A 25,828-nucleotide genomic window follows, 5' to 3' on the forward strand; every position below is an offset into this window, starting at 1 on the left:
ATTAACGGGAATAAACGGGAATTAACAGGGACTTTTGGGGTAATTTAACTGTATCTACCTCGTCATAAGCAGACATGCATGCAAACATTTATAATACAACTTTTAAAAATGACATTTTTGACATTTTGTGAGTAGAACTTTATTCTTTCATCGAACAACAAAAGCGTTGAATAAAAAAGGTGTATTTCCTATGATCACCCCAACACACATTGTTTTTGGGGTGTTTTTCCCTGAATCCTTTCAGGTCTAAATGTTTTCTTCCTGGACCTCATCAACGTTCTCCTCACCTGTAACAAGTTAGTCTACTGTATTCAAATAAACTTGGCATTAAAATGAACATGGCTTCAGTTTACCAAGTAATCAATATGCTATATGACAAACAGTGTTGGGAAAGTTCACTTTCTACATGAACTAGTTCAGTTCATAGTTCACACATTTTAAAATGAACTAGTTCAGTTCATAGTTCATAATTCAAAATGTTGAACTAAGTTCACAGCTCCAAAAAATGAACTAGTTCAGTTATTTTTTTCAATATGTTGCAGCTATAATTTAATCTCTATCTGTCTGCAATACCGCTCTTGGCCTCTACGCCACTCGGCGCTCCCACACTTGCCAGACAAAGGGCTGAAACGTTCAGACACTGATGACAAAGACGTTCAAACACAACAGAACGTTTTATGTTTATGTTTCCAGACAATGTTCCCAACGTGCTGCATTCAGGGTCCAGCTGAGCTCGTGCAACTACATTTAAGTTCCCTGTTATATGCTTTTGCAAAAAAACGTTGTGGTGCATCACCTTTGATTGACAGCTGAAATGACCCATAGATTTAAACTTCATCTTAAAAAAAAATGCTGGTAAAATTCAATATTTCATTTCATTGTCCAAAAATACCGAAACTAACAATGTGTATTAATTCCTACTGATAAATAAAAACGATGTTTAAAGAGTAAAGTTAATTAATTTCATACAGCAGCTTAGGAGGGTGACAGGAGTAAATTGTTTTAGACTATTTACATAAATGGACTAATAAGTGCTAGTGAATATTTATGACGTCATTTAATTAGTTTGTGGATGTCTGAGGGGCTCATTAATAAACGAATGCAGATGCTGGTTAATAGGATTAATTAGGTTACTTTAAGTTTGTTGTTTGTTTGATCTTTTCATGGGTTTTGTTCTCAACAACAACAACAACAACAACAACAACAACAAAGAAAATACATAATATCTCCAGACTCCCCTTTTAACTATTGCACAACCCAGTGACCACCCACCACCATGACCTCTCACCTTTACACCACGTGCACTCCTCTTCCGGCTGGACTGCTCCTCGTCAGGGGGGGGTCAACAAGTTCACAGCGCGTGCTCTTTCTTTGGTAACCACCCGATTCCTCAAAATCCATCGTTCTGACGTCACGTTACCGTCTGCAAGTGAATCAGCGGATGCACGGAAGGCTCGGGGTCGCTCGCGTCCGTGCACGCTGGAAAAGGGGGCGCGTTCTGCGGGGGGGTGAGGAGGGGGGTCACGCCCCCACCATCAGACCTACAAATAAGACCGAGATAGCGGAGTGGAGTGACACTGCGAGGCGAAGCACCACCCACGGCAGAACACAGCAGCAGGCATGGCGCAAGGTACGTGGGACTACTTTCTCTGCAGCGGATTAACCCAGTCACATTTGGTAAAAGTGTTTGACATTTAAAAAGAAGTTTATTACGAGATGGTTAAAAATACATATATATATAAATACATATATATATATATATATATATATATATATATATATATATATATATATATATATATATATATATGCCATTGGTCAGTCCCCCCAGGACTTTACTTTGAGGTTTTCTTCACACCATTTCTTTTATTTTAGTGCACCTCAAAGTCTCACTCCCTCTCAGTGCATGTTGATGCTCAGGGTTCAGTAATACTGAGGAGTTAATGTGTGTCTGACAAAGAGTGATGCGGAGTGACCACAGCCTGCACACATCATCACCCTGCATGCTGGTTTCAAAGTTAAGATTTAAAATGCAAAGCATCTGAAAAATGTTCCACCCTCATGTCTGAGAAGTTGATTGTTGTTGCCCTGCTGGGACCCCTTAGAATAGCATGCTCAAAGCAGCTGGAGCACACACACACACACACACACACACACGCACACAACCCTACAAATAGTTTACCCTTAAAATAAGTTTACCCCCTAATAAGAAAGTAATCAAACCTCCAGGTTGATGAGAATCACCTCCTAAAGTTGTAAATATGTCTTTGACCTTTTGTGTGCAGCATGCTGTTGGACATTTTACGTCAGAAAAGGCAGAATTGTGTACTTTAAGGTGTGCGTATTTAACAGAAAATAAAATAAAAGAAGTGCTTTTGCCATTTTCAATATTTTATCATGGTGGCGCCCGTTGAAATGTATTTACAAAGCACTTCTTTGAAATGTAAAGTGTCTGTGATGGAGCTCTGGAGTCACCATGGGTGTTACCTACAAGGCCATTCATTTCTGATGGGAGCGTATTAATTTTTCCAGGATTCAAGCGGTGTTTACTGAACCAGCGGCTGCTTGTTTTAATGACCTTATTAGGCGTATGCTGCCCACAGTGAGACGGTCCCTCTGTGTGGGTCAGCGTTGGTAAAGGGGGCGTGTCCTCGTGTCCAGCTTCTAGAGAGCAGGGTCAAGGCTGAGGAATCTTTTGTCCATACGTTTCATATTAGAGCGTTGTGCTGCTAAAAGTTACGCAACCCATCGGAATAAAACTGCGAGCTGCAATAGAAAAAAGGCATTGAGGTTGGCTGTGCATCACGCGTGTGCACCATCTGCCACATGCTGCTGCAAAGGGGGCTGCAAAAAAAACACACAAAAAAAAACGCTCCCAAATCTCCACAGAAAGCATGACGTCAGTTTCCCGTCGCACCATTAGGCTGCTGCTGTGCGTCTTGGACGTTCATGTGTTATCAATCTCTGTAATAGATTTCACATTCCGCCCGCCGAGCGTCGCTTTTATTGGACTCTTTTGTACAGTAAAAACTCCTCCCCTCTTCAAAAGGAGAACGTGAAGACCAGAGATGGAGAGTTTATTTCTTCAGATGCTTCCTCAGCCTGTTCATCTGTGCTCAAATACAATGCGGATATTTCTTTGAATTTTGCACAGATCAAATGTGTAAGCTGAAGGACTTCGAGGAAAAGGGGGCGCCTGTGAAAGTCAAATATGTTTTAATGACACGTCTTCAATTGTGACCTGAACGAAGGTGGAGATCAGTCAGACTTCAGAGCCGTGAGGAACACGGAGGAATGGAGGACTTCCTGATGTAAAACAGCAGGAAGCCTTTCAACTCGGTTTGTGTTGACCCGAGTGTCTTCTAGAAACTACAACCTGTTTCCAGGGCTCCTCTGAATAAGACCACACTGTATGGGGAGAGGTTCGTGGAGCAGGAGGAGCATGGAGGACCCGGACTTTCCCCACAAACAGGAAATTCAAAGGGTGGGATCCTTTTAGTCGCAAGGCGCCCTGGAGAGAAGGAGCGCCTGTGTGTGAGCACGCTTCACAAGGAGTCACCTCTCGTCGAATCCAGACAGAAAGCACAAGTATCTGAGCATAACTGCTGTTTCCACGGAATAGTGAAACACCTTTACATCAAAACATTATTATAAACATCAGTTTGTAGCTTGGGAAGCGGAATATGAAAAAACACACCTGGCCACATGAAGACATTCAGCCTCCAGTGAACCTCCATGTTCTGCTTAATTCAACCCACGCCTGCCAAAAAGGGAGTTATTTATGAATGCCATTAAATATCCCTCATACACAGCTTTATGTTTTACAACTTGCACTTCAGGCTATGTTGTGGCATTTCAAGTGCTACATAAACATATACACTAACCTCCTATTGTATTAAAATCATACCCAAGAACAGGGCTGAAAATAGATTTATATGCACTTTCGTAGTGAATACAAAGAGACGGCATTCTGTACAAGAGTCGAGATGTGTTATAGATGTGTAATAAACACCTCTTCAATAAGGCCGCGTGTTAAGCTTTTCTCTCTTCCCGAAAAGCTCTGGACATCGATCGCTGGAACCTGGAGTGTGAGTTCAACAACGTCGACCACCGCACCGACCTCAACGGCGCCGAGCGTCTGATCGTGAGGAGAGGCCAGCCGTTCACCATCAGCCTGTTCCTCCGCTCCGGAAGCCACCAACCGGGGCTCAGCTCTCTGGACTGCGTCGCGGAGACGGGTAGGGCCTTCATCTTCTTGCTCTGTCCATGCAGAGAACGTGTGTGTGTGTGTGTGTGTGTGGAGGTTAGCACAGACAAAAAGATTTCTTCCTACTCAGGAAGTCACACTTGAACCCACCGCGTGTTTTTGTGGACATTATTTTCTTTGTGAGAGAGGAAGGGAGCGGTGATGTTATTTTCCCTCGTTAGGGTTTCTGTGACCCGGCTAATGGCTTTTAGCAGGAGCACATTTTCACCAGCTGTAAAATATTATTTGGGTATATATTTATTGTTAACCCCCGCTCTTATTATTCTGTGGGCGCGAGTGCACTTTGCTGTTATTGTTGGGAGCCTCGGATACTGTACGCTCATGAGTTTGCTGTAAACACTGAAAACCATCTGACTCTTTTCCTCAGCTCATATTTGGATAATCTGTGATAAGACAGCTGCTACTTGCCAAACAGGAAGTTCCTGCTTTCCAACAGAAATGCATGTGTGTGTATAATCATAGATTACATTGTCCGCCTGTGAAAGTCAAATATGTTTTAATGACTCAAAGTCCGACCTTCAACCCCAGTCAATGAGAAGGAAGCGGCCTTCTTTTGAACGATTTTACACGTTTACGTAATTTACCAGAGTTCAACTCTGAACTGAGGGCGCACGGAGAGACTTAAGTCCCGAACAACTGTGGTGATGAAATGCCGTCACTCAGGATTCCAGAGATGTTTGAACTTAATTGAATTGGGGGTTATGAAAACAGTGAACACATGTTCCCTGAGCGTTCCCCAGACTCAAATGTTTCAGGCTTTTATTTCCCCCCCACACGTAATCTCAGGGCTTTCAGCGTGTCGTCCTCTACATGCAGGTCCTCAACCCTCTGAGCAGTATGGCACCAGGGCCTCTTTTGGTCTGTCTGCCAACGTGGACGCTTCCTGCTGGAGCGCCGCCGTCACCAGCCCCCCCGGGGACATGGTGGCCCTGTCCGTCTGCGCCGCCCCCGACGCACCGATCGGCCGCTACACCCTGACCCTGGGCGGATCCGGGCGGATCCAGTTCATCCTGCTCTTTAACCCGTGGTGCACAGGTGGGTGAGCCTGATGATCGGCGGTGGTTTAATGGAATACTATACAGATGTGTAAGCAATAGTTCTGAATTTCAGCCAGTTTAGCTTAGCATAAAGAATGGAAACAGAGGGAATCAGCTGGCCTGGCCCTGTTAGCACCCTTAACTCTCACAAATAAACATGTCACATCTCGTTTAATCCAAACAGATACCACGTGTTTAAAAAGGACAATGTCAGGCTATTCATGAAGTCTTGTCCTCGCTGTGTGTCGTTAAGCTGGTTTTTGGACAAAGCGACAGCAGATGTTTCTCCAGTCTTTATGCTAAGCTAGGCTAACCGGCTTCTGAATGTACTTTATATTGAATGTACAGAAAAAGGGAGCAATACTGATCTTCTTATGTAACTCATAACACTCCGTCATCTGCAGGGTGAAGATAACATACGTGTGTGTTTCTTTTTCTCCAAGAGATGAAGGGAATACCTTTCCAGTCATGTTCCACTTATTTACATTTATGGTATGGCAATGTGTGTTGGCAACAGGAGACGCGGTTTATATGGACAACCAGCAGAGCTTGGCCGAGTACGTCTTGTCTCAGGATGGGATCATCTATCGAGGCAGCTACAAGCATCCCATAACAACTCCCTGGAACTTTGGACAGGTACCAACACCGGAGGGGTAACACACACTCTACTCCTGATAACAGGAACGCATCCACTTGAAACGGGCAATAACTTTCCGATCATTTGACACGGCAATGAGCGGAGGTTATTATATCTGATGCGGTGTGAGGAGCCTGTTCTTTGACATCTGACACACAGTTTGAGTACTTTGGCTCGAGCAGTGGTGCTATGCGTGTGCAGAGTTACGCAACATCTAATTCTCATGCGCCGTGTCTAATCTCTCTTTTGATTATGATTTTCTGTACAGTTTGAAAGTGGAATCCTGGACATCTGCCTGAGGATTTTGGATATGAATCCTAAATGTCTGAAGAACCCTGGCAAGGACTGCTCAGGGAGGAGAAACCCCATCTATGTTTCCAGAGTGCTCAGCGCCATGGCAAGTTCCGTTCATCTGTTTTTATTTGCATAGCCAGGTGTAGGTGACGTCATTTATTCATGTCCACGCATGCTTTACACTCCTTCCCTTCGCCTTGACAGGTGAACTGTAACGATGACAAAGGGGTGTTGCTGGGGAAATGGACAGACGGCTACGAAGGCGGAGTCAGCCCCATGTTCTGGAGGGGCAGTGTGGAGATTCTGCGCAACTGGGACACCGAAGCCTGCCAGCCCGTCCGCTACGGGCAGTGCTGGGTGTTTGCCGCGGTGGCCTGTTCGGGTGAGACAGGAGGCAAAACACACAGTTCTGATAATGCATCCCGCAATCGCAAAAAAACTCACGCCGGTTGTTTTTTCAACTCCCCGTTAGTGTCCAGAGCCCTGGGCATCCCCTGCCGGGTCGTCACCAACTACCTGTCGGCCCACGACAACAACGGCGACCTGGTGATCGAACGCCACATCAACGAAAAAGGAGAACTCATCCAGTCCAGAGAAATGATCTGGTAGGAAGGAGGCGGGGCCGTTTGGCATCAACACACTCTGAAGACAAAAGCTGTATTAGGATAAAGCGTTGTATTTTTATTTTATTTTATTTTATTTTATTTTATTTTATTTTATTTTATTTATTTTATTTATTTTATTTATTTTATTTATTTTATTTATTTTATTTATTTTATTTATTTTATTTATTTTATTTATTTTATTTATTTTATTATTTAAATTCTTAAATGTAATATGCCCTGCTATTTTATTTTATTGTACTCTATATATTGTAAACATGCTGCAACAAAGAAATGTCCCCCTGGGAATAAATAAAGTATCTATAATCTAAATATGGGATAAATAAAGTATCTATAATCTAATCTAAATATGGGATAAATAAAGTATCTATAATCTAATCTAAATATGGGATAAATAAAGTATCTATAATCTAAATATGGGATAAATAAAGTATCTATAATCTAATCTAAATATGGGATAAATAAAGTATCTATAATCTAATCTAAATATGGGATAAATAAAGTATCTATAATCTAAATATGGGATAAATAAAGTATCTATAATCTAAATATGGGATAAATAAAGTATCTATAATCTAATCTAAATATGGGATAAATAAAGTATCTATAATCTAATCTAAATATGGGATAAATAAGGTATCTATAATCTAAATATGGGATAAATAAAGTATCTATAATCTAATCTAAATATGGGATAAATAAAGTATCTATAATCTAATCTAAATATGGGATAAATAAAGTATCTATAATCTAAATATGGGATAAATAAAGTATCTATAATCTAAATATGGGTGTAACATTAGGAGGACGACTGTACAATGATTTCAAAGTGAGACATTTGAGACTTTATTATCTGGCCGTGTGACCACATATTAAATAGAACAGTATTCAATCAGATTTACTTCCCAATAATGTAGTTTTGAAAGATCCACTGATTTAAATATTGACTGATTTTTCCATAGAGTTTACAAAAAACTTGGTAATGACAGCGATGAGATGTCTTTGTTGAAAAAACATCACGTGCATGACGTGTATGCGTCCAGCTGATGGTGCACATCGTCTCTGCAGGAACTACCACTGCTGGGTGGAGAGCTGGATGACCAGGCCGGACCTCAAATCCCACTTTGACGGCTGGCAGGTCAGCGACCCGACCCCTCAGGAGAAAAGCGAAGGTAACGAACCATCAGACGAGCCGGCGAGGCCTTGAGTGACTCGAGGCCCGTCCTCACACAGGTACACCCCCCCCCCCCCTTCAGGATCCTACTGCTGCGGCCCCGTCCCCGTCCGGGCCATCAAGGAGGGCGAGCTCACCTTCAAGTACGACGCCCCGTTCGTCTTCGCCGAGGTCAACGCCGACGTCGTCACCGTCATGAAGAAGCCCGACGGCGGCACGTCGAGGGTCACCAGCGCGGCGGTGGTCGGCCAGAAGATCAGCACGAAGAGCGTCGGCAGCGACGCCAGAGAGGACATCACCCACCTGTACAAGTACCCCGAAGGTAGATGGACATTAAATATAATACATTGGTGCTGAAACTATAAACAAGCCGCTCGCATCAACATTCTTACATGTCAGTATTAGTGTTCATCTTTTTTAAGGAGGGTAGCTTTAAGCTCTTTTACGTAAACAGGCAATCAATCATGTTAAATGTAGAGATGACATGTCTTGGGGAGGGCGGATGCTTTTTGAAGCTCCTCGTGTTTATGTGTCCAGGCTCTGACGAGGAGCGGGAGGCTTTCCAGAAGGCCGGCCACCAAAACAAGCTGCTCCAGCAGCAGCAGAACCAGGGCCTGGACCTCGCCATCAAAGTGACCTCGGACATGAGGAAGGGCTGCGACTTCGACGTGTTCGCCGTGGTCACGAACAACACTCAGAGTGAGAAGAAGTGCCGCCTGGTGTTCGGGTCCTGCGCCGTCTCCTACACCGGCATTCTGGGAGATAACTGTGGCTTTAAAGATCTGCTCAACGTGGAACTCTCCCCGGGAGCAGGTGAGCCCAGTCGCAGCGAGGCGGTCGCGGGCTTCGTGCCAAACGCAGTGTTTAACTCGCCGTGCGCGTCCTTCTAGACCGGCGAGTTCCGCTCAGGCTGAACTACTCTAAGTACGGCGGCCTGCTGACCGAGGACAACTTGATCCGCGTGGCCGCTCTGTTGATGGACTACTCCACGAGAGACGCAACGCTGGCCGTGAGGAACATCGTCCTGGAGAACCCTGAAATCAAAGTCAGAGTGAGTACGAATGCAAACTAGAGATAGAGACAACTTTTCACTCACGATGCCAACACATTTACAAACGTTACGTCCAATTAAATGCAATTTAAAAGTCAAAAAAACCTCTAAACATTTATAGAAGAGTGGAAAAAAGCCAAGTCTGAGGCTAAAAAGCTTCGTATCAGTATCGGGATGCATGTATCGGACCACCTGTTCATTTAACCAACGCCTGGATGTGATGTTGGCTCTGCAGATTCTGGGCGAACCGAAGGAGAATCGAAAGCTGGCTGCAGAGATCACGCTCCGCAACCCTCTGCCGGAGACGCTGGAGAACTGCTGCTTCAGCATCGAGGGGGCCAACCTCACCGCAGGAGGCGTCATCTCGGAGAGGTCGCATGAGTCGCTCCTTCTTCACGCACAGATACACGACTTAGAACGTCTTCCCTCTCGAAAGAGAGACGAAAGAAGCCGGAAAACAACATCAAATGTTTCACAATGTTTGGCCTTCTAAACAAATCATCACATTTGTGGAATGGAAGAGTTTGTCATCCAGATGTTGGGCTGGGTGTCATCTCTCCATGATTTAATTCAATTAAAGTAAGGAGAAGCCAATCAATGACTTCATGACGACATGAGTCGGGCACGATGCGTCCGCACGATGTGTTTTCATGGCTATTGTTCGGCCAAAGAATAATGAAACTGTTTTCAAAGAATACTTCTTTTTGATAACCTTCAGTCCTCAGCTCCGTTCACATCATCTCCATAAATAGTCCTACGTCGGTGGAACTCGATTATCTAAATATTTATGCAATCATAAGGCTGTAATAAATCCCCTCTTGAGTGTGTGGCACAACGTTGATATTTAAATATTTACCTTCCAGGCTGGGCTCCTCCGTGGGACCCGGGGAAGACGCCAAGGTGAAGGTCTACTTCACGCCGACCCGCTCGGGGCTGAGGAAGCTGGTGGTCGACTTCGACAGCAACCAGCTGTGTCACGTCAAGGGATACAGAAACGTCATTATTGGAAAATAAAAGCTTTACAGTCCGATAATAATAATGCAGCTACTCCGAAGTCAGGGCTGTTCCCCGTTTAGCCGTCTAGAGAGGCGGATGCTTCTAACACATGCTTTTCTATTCCTGAGTCTCCCCGTATATCCTGATTGCTTCATGTACATCTATTGTTATGAATGTGAATGCTTTGTACTCATTAAGGCTAATCAAACCTGCGCATGCACAACTTTTAACATGTGCTGTGATCTGAAGTGATGGAGAGCATTTTAAGTACTATGTACTACTTTTATGCTTCTTTTTGTGCCACGATTAAAAGACAACTGGACTTTTGACCTTGAGCACAAATGCATATGTTTACATCTTTTATTTGAATAATTAGTGCGACAATCCAACCTAGTTTGAACTGCTGGTTCTGATGGCCTAAAACCAATCAATCAATCAATCAATCAATATTTCTACCATCAACACAGGTGTGTGTGTGTGTGTGTGTGTGTGGGATTCATCTTCCTAAAGTTAGAGGAAGTGCTGCCCTCTTCTGGCCACAAACAGATGTTGCAAGTATTAAAACAGGCTTCTGTAAAAGTCAACATTAAAGCCATTATTCAACATGTTCAGATCATTTTGAACATGGAATCTATCATCAACTATAATTTTACAACCCTATAGCAGATTAAAAAAACAATAAACTATGTTTGAGATGGACGCAGAAAAGGTTGTTTGTGTTAAAATAAATATAATAACCCCTCACAGTTCACATTAAGGACGCACGAGCACCCACAAACATGTGAGTTTGTGCCGCCGATAGTAATAAAACATAACCCTGAATACCAGAATGATGAAAACAGAGCCAGGTCCTTTGAAAGGGATGTATTGAACAGAACAGACAGCGAACAGCAGCACTAGTTATGACAAAGGTTTGATTAACGTGCTAATAAACCTCTCGATAACAGCAAAGGTCCACAGTGACAAACGTGAATTTACAGTAATAATTTAATTTATATTATCTGGATGAGGCATGAAGGAATACAGTTGTTTATTTTATTTGACAAACATCGTAGTGTTATAGTGTTAAAACAAATATAACATTCATGAAATGCAATTCTAAAAGTTCTCGACCAGTCACGGCCCGGTCTAAAGCCCACAGCTCCCGGTGCAGTCGGTGGTGCCGCCCGCCGCCCTCCTCTTCAGGTCCCGGCCCTCCGTCTCGGGGCCCTCCGTCTCGGGGCCCTCCGTCTCGGGGCCCTCCGTCTCGGGGCCCCCCTGCGGCCGCCGGCCGGGCTCCTGCGGCGTGAAGCTCCACTCCGGCGCCACCTGCAGGCGGGCGCGCACGCGGTGCCGCCGCCGCTCCGCCGCGCCGCCGCCGCTGAAGTCGATGACGCGGCACTCGTACGTGCCCTCGTCCGCCGGCGTGACGCTGGAGAGACGCAGCTTGTGGGAGATGTTGCTGCCGGCTACTTTCACCACCTGGTGGGGACGAAGCATGAAGCTTATGAAGCCGTATGATGGACATGCAGAAACATGTGTTATACACTCCTTCATGAAGCTTATGAAGCCGTATGATGGACATGCAGAAACATGTGTTATACACTCCTTCATGAAGCTTATGAAGCCGTATGATGGACATGCAGAAACATGTGTTATACACTCCTTTATGAAGCTTATGAAGCCGTATGATGAACATGCAGAAACATGTGTTATACACTCCTTCATGAAGCTTATGAAGAAACATGCAGAAACATGTGTTATACACTCCTTTATGAAGCTTATGAAGCTGTATGATGGACATGCAGAAACATGTGTTATACACTCCTTTATGAAGCTTATGAAGCCGTATGATGGACATGCAGAAACATGTTATACACTCCTTTATGAAGCTTATGAAGCTGTATGATGGACATGCAGAAACATGTGTTATACACTCCTTTATGAAGCTTATGAAGCCGTATGATGGACATGCAGAAACATGTGTTATACACTCCTTTATGAAGCTTATGAAGCCGTATGATGGACATGCAGAAACATGTGTTATACACTCCTTTATGAAGCTTATGAAGCCGTATGATGGACATGCAGAAACATGTGTTATACACTCCTTCATGAAGCTTATGAAGCCGTATGATGGACATGCAGAAACATGTGTTATACACTCCTTTATGAAGCTTATGAAGCCGTATGATGGACATGCAGAAACATGTGTTATACACTCCTTCATGAAGCTTATGAAGCCGTATGATGGACATGCAGAAACATGTGTTATACACTCCTTCATGATGCTTATGAAGCCGTATGATGGACATGCAGAAACATGTGTTATACACTCCTTCATGAAGCTTATGAAGCCGTATGATGGACATGCAGAAACATGTGTTATACACTCCTTCATGATGCTTATGAAGCCGTATGATGGACATGCAGAAACATGTGTTATACACTCCTTCATGAAGCTTATGAAGCCGTATGATGAACATGCAGAAACATGTGTTATACACTCCTTTATGAAGCTTATGAAGCCGTATGATGAACATGCAGAAACATGTGTTATACACTCCTTCATGAAGTTTATGAAGCCGTATGATGGACATGCAGAAACATGTGTTATACACTCCTTCATGAAGCTTATGAAGAAACATGCAGAAACATGTGTTATACACTCCTTCATGAAGCTTATGAAGAAACATGCAGAAACATGTGTTATACACTCCTTCATGAAGTTTATGAAGCCGTATGATGGACATGCAGAAACATGTGTTATACACTCCTTCATGAAGCTTATGAAGCCGTATGATGGACATGCAGAAACATGTGTTATACACTCCTTTATGATGCTTATGAAGAAACATGCAGAAACATGTGTTATACAGTCCTTCATGATGCTTATGAAGAAACATGCAGAAACATGTGTTATACACTCCTTCATGAAGTTTATGAAGCCGTATGATGGACATGCAGAAACATGTGTTATACACTCCTTCATGATGCTTATGAAGCCGTATGATGGACATGCAGAAACATGTGTTATACACTCCTTCATGAAGCTTATGAAGCCGTATGATGGACATGCAGAAACATGTGTTATACAGTCCTTTATGATGCTTATGAAGAAACATGCAGAAACATGTGTTATACACTCCTTCATGAAGCTTATGAAGCCGTATGATGGACATGCAGAAACATGTGTTATACACTCCTTTATGATGCTTATGAAGCCGTATGATGGACATGCAGAAACATGTGTTATACACTCCTTCATGAAGCTTATGAAGCCGTATGATGGACATGCAGAAACATGTGTTATACACTCCTTCATGAAGCTTATGAAGCCGTATGATGGACATGCAGAAACATGTGTTATACACTCCTTCATGAAGCTTATGAAGAAATATGCAGAAACATGTGTTATACACTCCTTTATGAAGCTTATGAAGCTGTATGATGGACATGCAGAAACATGTGTTGTACAGTCCTTTATGATGCTTATGAAGAAACATGCAGAAACATGTGTTATACACTCCTTTATGATGCTTATGAAGCCGTATGATGGACATGCAGAAACATGTGTTATACACTCCTTCATGAAGCGTATGAAGAAACATGCAGAAACATGTGTTATACACTCCTTCATGATGCTTATGAAGCCGTATGATGGACATGCAGAAACATGTGTTATACACTCCTTTATGAAGCTTATGAAGCCGTATGATGGACATGTAGAAACATGTGTTATACACTCCTTCATGAAGCTTATGAAGAAACATGCAGAAACATGTGTTATACACTCCTTTATGATGCTTATGAAGCCGTATGATGGACATGCAGAAACATGTGTTATACACTCCTTTATGAAGCTTATGAAGCCGTATGATGGACATGCAGAAACATGTGTTATACACTCCTTCATGAAGCTTATGAAGCCGTATGATGGACATGCAGAAACATGTGTTATACACTCCTTCATGAAGCTTATGAAGCCGTATGATGGACATGCAGAAACATGTGTTATACACTCCTTCATGAAGCTTATGAAGCCGTATGATGGACATGCAGAAACATGTGTTATACACTCCTTTATGAAGCTTATGAAGCCGTATGATGAACATGCAGAAACATGTGTTATACACTCCTTTATGAAGCTTATGAAGCCGTATGATGGACATGCAGAAACATGTGTTATACACTCCTTTATGAAGCTTATGAAGCCGTATGATGGACATGCAGAAACATGTGTTATACACTCCTTTATGAAGCTTATGAAGCCGTATGATGAACATGCAGAAACATGTGTTATACACTCCTTTATGAAGCTTATGAAGCCGTATGATGGACATGCAGAAACATGCGTTATACACTCCTTTATGAAGCTTATGAAGCTGTATGATGGACATGCAGAAACATGTGTTATACACTCCTTTATGAAGCTTATGAAGAAACATGCAGAAACATGTGTTATACACTCCTTTATGAAGCTGATGAAGAAACATGCAGAAACATGTGTTATACACTCCTTTATGAAGCTTATGAAGAAACATGCAGAAACATGTGTTATACACTCCTTTATGAAGCTGATGTCTTTCATATTCATAATATTGAAAGGAAGACTCAGCGAGTGGTCTTCTTTGTTCTTGCTTGTTGACGCAGGATCAAACTCACACTGATTTTGGTGGCGTCTTTGGAGGTTTCCTCCAGGGGTTCAACCTGCGCAGGAACATGGATGATGCATTAGCATCAGAAAGCACATTTCTAAAAACAGCTCACAAAAAGCAAAACATCGGCGTGGATGAAAACACGTTTGATGTTTTCAGCGTTTCTTTTCCTCACAAGACGTCCTCTTCGTTCCCATGTTTCTCTCTGGGGGCTCAGATTTATGTGTGCATGGCATGCTTATACGTACATGTTTGAATGTGCGTGTGCACGAGCTCTACAACCACAACGCACCTAAGCCTCTGAGCAGGAGAGTGCGCGTGGATTGCGTATGCAGAGGTATTCTTTTGGGTATCGGTTTAAATTCTGCATGCGGCAGACAGATTTTTTTTTTTTTAAATCTATTTCTTTCTCAGTGCCAATTATGGCGTTAGAGGCACGACAGGGGAGCCCGGGCATCCGCCATGACGGGAGAGAAACAACCTGTTCCCCCGGTGCCCGCACATGCTAATCAGCAATTATCCGTCGGTTCCCGTGCCAGAGGGTTCCTTCAGAGGGTTCCTTCAGAGGGTTCCTTCAGCTTCAGTCCCAAGAAAAGAAATGCAAAAACGGAAATAGTGATGCAGAAAAAAAAATCTATGTTTAACCTTGAGGTTGCTGGGTGAAATAAAAGCCCTCCTATAAGATATATGTGTGTGGTTATGTGATGATAGGTTGCTTTCATCACTAACCATATGCATCTCAAAGATAAAGGAACATTGGTTCCATACTGTCCGTTGTTTACTGGAAAGCCCACATGTTGTTTTGTGGGATAAAAAGGGTTCAATATCCGCATATGAAACGTGAGACTTGTTTTTTAGGATAATTGATCTTCTTCCTCTACTCCGTGTATCTCATATCGACACACCACATGAACGTACATCATTATGATGGACACACAATGTCGTTGATATTTTCTTATTTGAAACGTCATGCCGTGTTTATGACGTATAATATCCTGTTGTATCCCGACAGCCCTACGTGGTGAGCCCATCATCCATAATGTGCTCTTCCTATGAATGGCATGTTATTTATCATGATGCATTATCTAAAGTATTGTTTTCCTCCCTTTTTACACCTTTGTTGTAAATTTGCACCACTTTGCAATCTTATTGGGCCGCTTATCACAAATAAATATAAACTCTTTTAAATCACAGGGTCAAGGGTCACGTTGTTCATGGCGATGGGATCCGCCTTCTCCTGCCGGTCTCTGTGGTCCTTCATGTACCACCACTGGATCTCCAGCAGGTGGGAGGGAGCGCCCGCCCCTCGGAAGGAGCACGCCATCTCCACGTCCTCGCCGCTCTGCGTCGTGACGTCACGCGGCGCCTCCGTGAAGAGAGCTGCAAAGGAACACGGAGACTAAAGTTTAGAGAAGACGACGACCGGAAGGACAAATCCTCCACGTTTATATTTCTCAGGGATATATATATATATATATATATATATATATATATATATATATATATATATATATATATATATATATATATATATATATATATATATATATATATATATATATATACACACACCACACACACACGTACACACACACGGCCTCGGCTCAACAGGCCTGTGGTTATTGTGAGATGAAAGCGTTGCTTATTCTATATTCATCTAAACTGTGTCCAGACTGTGATAATAAGCTATTCAAATATGTGAATAATACAATCCTTCTGCCGAAGGTCCAGGCAAAAAACAGGCAATAACAATTAACTTCTACACAATGAAATATAAAATCAGTCAGTTAAATGAAGTGCAGGCAATATTCATACAGTATCAACCTATAATACAGATAATATAGTGAAAGTATGATGCACATAAACCATTCGAGGAGCTGTGCATTGATTTTATATGAACATATAAATAAATATTCAACGTTTTGTTTCCACACGCAGCTCATTTACATTCCCTACGTGTCTCTTTTTAAATTAAACTCTCACCTCATATCAGGACAAGAAGAAAAACACGATCCATAACAAGACTTCTGTAAGACGCCTCGTGTGACTGCTGCACAGTAATAATTAGTATTTATTATGTAAACACAGTGGGACATATTTCACGTTGCAGACCATAATCACAGCTGGCGTTATGATGGACTTTCATTCATTCAGGAACAAAGGAACCTCGTCTGAACCGAACGCATCCAAGTGGTTCAGAAATATCATCTGAGGGAAAACGCTGATGATCATAAGAACGTTAAAGGTTTCAGAAATTAAAGTGGAATGTAAGGAAGCAGCTCACAGCAGCAGTTATTATAGAAACAGAAAATTATTGAGCAGGCAATTACGTCTTGAAATTAATTCTTTTTTAGGAAGGCCGAATCAACACTTTAATCAATTAGTGCGCATGTATTTCACTCAAAGGTGGAGGGGAAATGCAGAATGTGATGATTTTAATGCATAAAAAGCACTTTGTAAGAGTTTGTTTCAAGGTGCTGTTAATAAAAAATGATATATTCTTTTTTTCCTCCATACATCTTATTACTCAAGACTGTCGCCCGATGAAGAGCACAGAGGGTGTGACACAACTTCCCACAATGCATTGTAATAATTAATAATAATAGTTTTGAACATCTGGAACATGAGAGGAACCACACAGGGAGGCATTATGAACATTATTATCATCTCATTGCGCAATTCATAGTCTCCATTGACCAACGTGAATGGAGTGTTTACCTTTATTTATGCGTTTATTGTGTTCCTTTGTCTTTTCTTTGTGTTTTGTTGTGAAGCACTTTGTATCGTCTGCTATATGAATATTTAACTCATATTATAACTCCATTCCTCCCAATAAGAAGGGCAGATACGGTTTATAAGACACCCAAAATACAACTATAGTAAAGAGGTAAACATGAAACACCAAGTGTGGTTTACATGTTGTCATTTGCCTTCTTCAGTCCAAGTATTGATTGAAAAATAAATGATCTGGTTACAGATCCAGGACCGAGGGCTTTATTATAAAGGACACAGATGGAATACCTAAATACTTCATGCTAGCTGGATGCAACGATATCAGACGATCATTAGTTTTGTCGTTGGGGAAGTTTAGCCTCCATATTATCATTATTCAAATCCCCCTTTTACAATATTATCATTTTAAGAATAAATACATTTTGAGTGGAAAAGTTGTTCCAGTTTTACGATTACGGCACTTTGATTGAAATGATAATGACTTTATGACTCGTGACTGATCGATTGACTAAATTCGATTGAGATTATCACTCTTTATGTCATGGTTTGTCAAATAATGCTAATTCAGACGCTTTTTGAATGTAAGGAACAGTCCTCGTCATACAAAGTGGAGTATAAAGGAGAACTGGAGGAGGCGCTAGCTGAGTCCTTTGAGACCAGAGTGTGAAGTCAAAGTCACGTCAAGGACAAACTGCACAGGGAGTCCAAAGCAGTCGGACAGGCTTATGGCTGCAAGGTAATTCCTGCACTTTGCGCCCGCCAACCAATGAGACCCCAATTTTGCAAACGCAAGATGTTTCTCAATGAATCTTCCTTCCTTGTTTAAATCCTCTCTCTCTAGCTCCCACACATCTCCCCCTCTTGTTGTGGACACTGAGACTCCTCTCCCTCCCTTTCATTCTTACTTTAGAGGTTCCTGGTACCACTCCATCCCATTCTGTACTCTCTCCTCTTCAGTTCCCCTCCACGCCCTTTCCTCCTCTGGCTGAGTGGGCAATCTGTGTGGAGGAAAGAGCTGTGCAGCTCACTCCATCTCCTGGTGCTCAGCATCCTGGGAGACTTAACCTGTGTGTGTGTGTGTGTGTGTGTGTGTGTTTCTGCTGCATGTTTTAAGCCCGTCATTAAGCATACTGAACCGAGGCTCGATGGAAGAGTCACTTTGGTGCTAGTCGACACACACACACACACACACACACACACACACACACACACACACACACACACACACACACACACACACACACACACACACACACACACACACACACACACACACACACACACACACACACACACACACACACACACACACACACACACACACACACACACACACACACACACACACACACACACACACACACACACACACACACACACACACACACACACACACACACACACACACACACACACACACACACACACACACACACACACACACGTTACTCTTTTGGTTATTTACTCTTAATACACAAAATCAACCTTTAGGTCATACTCATTTTGTGTATAGGCTCCGTGTTGCTCGGCCGGATCTTATAACCATTAATATGCCTTTTGCTCTTCTGGGATCTCAATACAACATTTTGGCTCTTTTGATCGACATCGCCGAATAAACTGAATTTAAAGCTGCAGGACAATTACTGTATTATTATTATTATTAATTAAGAATCTGCAGTTCCTCCATATGAGTCAAGTTTACTACTTTGGTGTAAATCAGTGCCTGAAGTTCACAAGTTCAAATCCTTTGAGCTGATTTGACACGTGGTGGTGAACTGTGACGTGTTGCACTTAAATATGAGAGTGAACTCATTTTGAACTGAACCTGAAAGATCAGCTGACTGCAGGAGTGATGAGGGCTCACGGGTGAAGGAGGACAAATGGATGCAACACGGAAACGAAGAGAGGAAGGACAGCCCTAATCTGCTGGATGGAGCGTCCATCGTAATGCACACGCAAACATGTTATGACAGATACGCTCCTAGATATCTATAAATACATCCAGAATCATCAGCACCACTAATTCAGAGTATGCCCAAACTAATCCATCCTCCTCTCGACATTATCGATCAGTCGGGCCCTGACGAGTCTGCAGACATCCCAAAGTGTCCTGACTTTAATCACATCAGCAGAAATCCATCCCATAACCTTGGTAGAATGCTACATCAACCAAAAGAGCTGACGCCAATGGTGCATGTTCATGATGTAGATATTGACTTCCAGGGAAGTCTCCAGCACACTGGGTTGTCTCGTTTTTAATGACACTGTTCTGAGTCGAGATGTTCCTGAAGGCAGCGGACGCCGGCTTGAAGACGGGACACTACATGCATTTTTAACGCCACTTCCATATTGCTCAGAAAGCAATAAAGAACACATCCACTATGGACTCATTCAAAATGAAAAGGAGGGGACATAATGAAAGAAAAGCAATGTGGTGGAGGACACATATACACATTATATATATATATATATATATATATATATATATATATATATATATATATATATATATATATATATATATATATATATATATATATATATATATATATATATATATATATATATATATATATATATATATATATATATATATATATATATATATATATATATACATATATATATATATACATACATACACACACACACACACACAAAACAGTTATGTTAAAGTATTGTAGTCTTTTGGTAGCAGGAAGAATGGTAGAAGATCTTTCTTTTGGTTAAGTGCAAACATTTCTCCCCCCGATAAAGTCGCCACCTTACGGGGACAGGAAGTGAAACCGGGGTCATTAACTCAACGCTTCCTGAGTCCCATCCGTCTGTTTAACACCAAGACACACAAACAGCCAGCTTAGCGTCTCACGGTGAATGTAAACCGTGAACAGAACCCTCGTGGGAGGAGGCGTCTCACTGGCTTGATGAACGGGGAACCCCGAGGGAACAGTGGATGAAACAACAAGGAGCTCCCTGGCAGTTTTATTAAGATATTGTATTCTTATCAATCTCCCACTTATAGCGAGTCAAGCGCGATACCTGCAGTGGTGAAGACTCCCACCAGCCGGGGCATCCAGCTGTGAGGAGCCTGCAGCAGTCGTGGCTGGAGTGACAAGCGATAACCACAATGTGGAAATACACATAATTACACTGACAAACCGTGACAAGCAGCCTGGGAATCTGCGTAAAAGTCAATAATTATGCGCGTGGAACGCAATCAGCAGCCGGAGCAAACAGACTGGAGTCTCCTCGGGGAAATACCCGCTTGCTGCGAGACCTTCGGCCTTCATCGAGGTGGAAGGTGAAAGACAATGAACGGAGAACGCAGCCAGCAGCTGCTCCAGAGCCAACGATTGACTGCCCGCGGGACACGAGGCTCATCGGCTCGTCCTGCGTTTGCTCCACGAAGCAGCATGTGTTGTTGACTCTGAGCTCATTTCCCAGAATGCACCCTGTACTCCACGTGGATGAAAGGTAACGATTGCCCTTGTGACCCTTCAAGCGATGGCGTATCCAGTACATCGGTGACCCTTGGCCTCCTCCAGGTGAGCGTTGCTTCCTCCTCTCTCTCTCTCTCCACCGTCTCCTGCCTCCTCCGCCAGCGTCCTCCGCCGTGGCATCACGACTCCACGAGCCGTTGGCCTCCACGCAGTCGGAGCTCCATCAGACCGAAAGCCAGCGCCGGGACGCCAAGCAGAGAGGACTGGCAGGGCCTCCCAGACCCTCTGGAAGCCGAATGAATTGGTGCACGCCCCCACGCTGCGAAAGTACAGTGCGCTCATGATGGAGATGCTGCCGTGGAGCAACAACGCCGTGGAGCAATAACGCCGTGGAGCAACAACGCCGTGGAGCAACAACGCCGTCTTGCAGACGCCATGAAAGCTGCAGAGTTGATGATGAATCATCATCACTGTGAACATGAAGGAAAACTCCCAGAAACACGGCTCGCCCCTCCATCTTTGACACATTGTGGCCCACAGAGAGGTGAAGGCTCTGGGCCGCCTTACCTGCGTTACCCACGTTACCTGCGTTACACAATCCCCCGAGGATTCCTTCACCACAGAAACAGTTGTTCCTGTTGTGGCTACTGTGGGGAAAAGGTTTTAAAAGACCTATATTACATGTTCCCCGTTGTTAAAGGAGCCGCCTCCCGGAGCCCTTTTCTTCTTCACATGTCTGAGACATGGAGCGGGAGAGAGAACACAGCGGTTATTGACCTTTTTAATTAACTCCTTGGGGAGAAATGCTACTAATTGATTTTTCAACCTTTTCCCAGACGGGTCAATCCATTTGAAAATCCGCCGCCGCGTTCATTCACTCGTGATCAAGCTCAAGCTAAGCGGAGAGGTCTCAAGGGACACCGTGATGAAGTGGTTATCGGATACGGAATTACGCAACAGCAAATCTGTCTGGAGAAAAGGTACGTTTAAAAAAAGAGCTGACGGGGCGAAAAGTGACAGGAAATGAAACGGTGTTAAAGCCGAATGGACGCTGTATCGTACCACATGAATACATATTTAAGGATCACTTACAGCACACACACACACACACACACACACACACACACACACTCAAAACAAGTGGTTTCAGGAAAACGTCTATAAAACACAATTAGACACTAATTAGAAATGCGTCGTGTGATTGGGTTTGAATCCTCCCGTCAATACCGCTGTGCACCCCGTCCGTTCCATCCAGACTACTGCTCATTATTATTTGAGTTGGTCCCCCTTCTCTTAATTAAAGCACTAACTCACAGCAGACCCATTGTAGTTTCATCAGAATGCCACCGGTAGACTCACCACAGGGTTTCATCCAACAGGAGGCACCGAACTCTGAACATTAAACACGGTCTTCCCAAGCCTCCCCTCCTCCATGAAGCACGTCTGCAGCACAGATCCCCTCTCTCCGTTCTCTCCGTTCTCTATATTCTCTCCATTCAGGAGCTGTGATGCGTCTCAGGGACACTGAAGGCACCGAGCGTTGGCTTGTATGCCCTCAAACAACTGACTTGAACTATCAAACACACTATTTTACTACCTGATGATGTATAGTTCCACACGCAGTGCCCAGAGGTAACGTGCTAATAGAAGATGTGTCTTGATGCATTCACAATATTCACAATCTGCTTTCTTTTAAACGGGGTTCACGTTGACCATCGTCTCCCTCGCTCTCCTCTCAGGTTTCCCTGCATGTGAGACGTGAATGAAAAACAGTTATTGTTGCTGTTGTTGGGTCAGAAAGGTTGAGGGTTCAAATCCCTGATGTGGCTGAGTTTGAATTCAGAACATACATAAATGGAGCTGTTCAGTGGCCACAACATTCATTTTAATGGACATTTTCCAGCAGACCACATCCTCTCATTCAGGTGAACCATCCCTCCAGTATACCAGTCATGATCCCAGTCATGATCCCAGTATCCCAGTCATGATCCCAGTCATGATCCCAGTCATGATCCCAGTCATGATCCCAGTATCCCAGTCATGATCCCAGTCATGATCCCAGTATCCCAGTCATGATCCCAGTCATGATCCCAGTCATGATCCCAGTCATGATCCCAGTCATGATCCCAGTCAACCAGTCATGATCCCAGTATACCAGTCATGATCCCAGTCATGATCCCAGTCAACCAGTCATGATCCCAGTATACCAGTCATGATCCCAGTCATGATCCCAGTCAACCAGTCATGATCCCAGTATACCAGTCATGATCCCAGTCATGATCCCAGTCATGATCCCAGTCAACCAGTCATGATCCCAGTATACCAGTCATGATCCCAGTCATGATCCCAGTATACCAGTCATGATCCCAGTATACCAGTCATGATCCCAGTCATGATCCCAGTCGTGATCCCAGTCATGATCCCAGTCATGATCCCAGTCATGATCCCAGTATACCAGTCATGATCCCAGTATACCAGTCATGATCCCAGTCATGATCCCAGTCGTGATCCCAGTCGTGATCCCAGTCGTGATCCCAGTCGTGATCCCAGTCATGATCCCAGTCATGATCCCAGTCATGATCCCAGTATACCAGTCGTGATCCCAGTCATGATCCCAGTCATGATCCCAGTCAACCAGTCATGATCCCAGTATACCAGTCATGATCCCAGTCATGATCCCAGTATACCAGTCATGATCCCAGTATACCAGTCATGATCCCAGTCATGATCCCAGTATACCAGTCATGATCCCAGTATACCAGTCATGTAAAACACACCACTTTAATGGGTCGGGGATGCATAGTTTTTCATTTCGCTAATGTCAGAATAAAATCTGTGAGGTTGCGGTTATTAAGTTAATTATATGAACTATTATCACAGATATGCAGCAATTATTTTTCATGAAGGATCGTCTGCAGAAATAATGAAACACAAAATAACCCCACATGAAGACCTTTGTCCAACAACATATAATAATTAGTTTATGTGAGGGTTGAATGTAAGTTAGTAAAAGTGATCTTTCACATCACTTGAAAAATAAATAAAAAACAGCCTCTATGCAACCAGTTCCACGTGGACACATTAAAATGAGATGCAAGATATTCATAAGTTTTAATTCATTCCAATTATCTTATGAAGATCATTACAACCAACATAATAATCCGCATCTATATAACAACAAGAATGCACTTTAAAATAACAGCCCCGCCCAGTCCGTCCTCTCCAATAACTAATAAAGTAGAGCTTCTTCTTCTTCCAGCCAACAAGCGGACGGAGCTCAACTCACCGTTTCCAGAGACCCGGTTCTCCAGCTGTCCTTGTGCGCCGTGGAGAGCCGCGTGAAGTTGAACATAAAGTCCTGCGTATTGTAACATCCTCATCACGGCTCCCAGAGCTCCCAGTGCTCCCAGTGCTCCCATTGCGCCCACTGCTCCAGCTGCTGTTCGGTTTGTGTGGACCTGCTCACGTCAGCGCGTCGGGGGACGGAGCAGCCGCCGCGGACATGCAGCTCGGAGCCGGAGGAGGAGACGCTGCTGCGGCGGAGCCACTCGGCTCTGCGGGGAGGAGGCGATGCGGCCGGCGGAGGGAGAGGCGGCGCGGAGGCAGGTGAAGTCAATTAGGCGGAGGGATCTCACAGAGTGGTTCCCCTTTTTGTACCTTTTTTGTGTGCGTGTTTTATGTTACACACTTGTTTACATTGTTTATATTAAATATAGTTGTGTTCGTTTGACAAAAAGATTTGAAACCGAAAAAATAAGATTCGAAACTGTCAAAAAAAAAAGATTGAAAGTTGAAAATATAAAATCTGGTATACTGAAAAATGAAAAAATATATTTTATTTGAAAACTGAATCTGAGTCATATTTAAACCAACAACACTTTTCATACACTTCTTTTTTACCAAAACCTGAATCTTCAGGTTAAAATCTTTTTTTCAAAACAAACAAAACTATATTGGCCTGGATTTGGCTCCATAAACTGCCTTCTTTTGATTTGTATTCAAGGACACTTTAGAAGCATTTTTACTTTTTTTCCCTTCTTTTAATTGACTAACACTATTGAAATATAATAAAAGTACAAAATAGAAGAATAAAAAGTGTAATGCAGAAGCAGCTGTATGAGAGAACATGAACATGACCAGTGCCTATTGCTCTCCAAGCATAATTATCACATGATTTTAACCCCCTGGTGTGAGTGTAGGTGAGCCGCTGTGAGGTGAGCCGCTCCAGGGATGTTGTGCTGGAACGGAGCCATTGTTAGAGCCATTGTTAGAGCCATTGTTAGAGCCATTGTTAGAGTTATTGTTAGAGTTATTGTTAGAGCCATTGTTAGAGTTATTGTTAGAGTTAATGTTTACATGCTCTTCCTGCCTTAACAAGTCAAAAGGGTATTGTTTACAAGCATAATCAGTAACGTCCTCATGATCATCGAGATGGAGAAGAATACTAAACCTTTAAATAGTAATTTATTATGTGTACTTACAGGTGTGGTACAACTTGATGCCACAGTCATCTATACGTAAACAATCCTCATCGTGACCAGTATTTCTGAATGTGTAAGTATTTTCAAATCCCCCTTCATATGACTGGATATGGATATACATATCTATACATATCTGTGTGGAGCCGTCCAGGCTCAGTGTTCTTTCTTTGCAGCCAGAGGATTCACACAATAGCTGAAGGACAATGCTCCTAGATGGGAGACATGGAAACCCTGGTCTGTGTGGTATTCTGTAGAAACATAGAGTCCTAAATTACATCTCCACAGGCAATTCTATTATTTGTCTACAAATGCCACTGATTCATTTATTCATGCAAAAAAAGACAATTCTGCTGTTTTCTTTGGACAATGCAAAATGCATGTTGAGAAGATGATGATCCTCTCTCTATCTCTGGGTGCATAAAGAGAGGTGTAATCCCCTCACATTTACTATGGAGCCT

At 43.1% G+C, this 25,828-nt stretch overlaps 2 protein-coding genes across 2 annotated transcripts; one reads left to right on the forward strand and one right to left on the reverse strand.

The window, feature by feature from the left end:
• The first annotated feature begins 1,315 nt into the window (after nt 1-1,315).
• On the forward strand, nt 1,316-10,414 carry tgm2b (transglutaminase 2b). Its single transcript, XM_034532689.1, has 13 exons — nt 1,316-1,630; nt 4,059-4,238; nt 5,084-5,302; nt 5,822-5,940; nt 6,210-6,338; nt 6,440-6,617; nt 6,708-6,840; nt 7,927-8,030; nt 8,115-8,354; nt 8,570-8,845; nt 8,923-9,083; nt 9,319-9,455; nt 9,947-10,414. Exons 1-13 carry the CDS (start codon nt 1,621-1,623, stop codon nt 10,095-10,097), a joined length of 2,037 nt encoding a protein of 678 aa, XP_034388580.1. The 5' UTR covers nt 1,316-1,620; the 3' UTR covers nt 10,098-10,414.
• A 793-nt stretch (nt 10,415-11,207) lies between these two features.
• On the reverse strand, nt 11,208-24,340 carry LOC117730369 (V-set and transmembrane domain-containing protein 2-like protein). The gene is made up of 4 exons (XM_034532048.1): nt 24,176-24,340; nt 15,924-16,096; nt 14,724-14,768; nt 11,208-11,540 (listed from the first exon to the last, which is right to left on the reverse strand). Exons 1-4 carry the CDS (start codon nt 24,306-24,308, stop codon nt 11,208-11,210), a joined length of 684 nt encoding a protein of 227 aa, XP_034387939.1. The 5' UTR covers nt 24,309-24,340.
• Nucleotides 24,341-25,828: the final 1,488 nt, after the last annotated feature.

This window comes from Cyclopterus lumpus, chromosome 5 (assembly GCF_009769545.1).
Source record: "Cyclopterus lumpus isolate fCycLum1 chromosome 5, fCycLum1.pri, whole genome shotgun sequence".
Classification (NCBI taxonomy): Eukaryota; Metazoa; Chordata; class Actinopteri; order Perciformes; family Cyclopteridae; genus Cyclopterus; species Cyclopterus lumpus.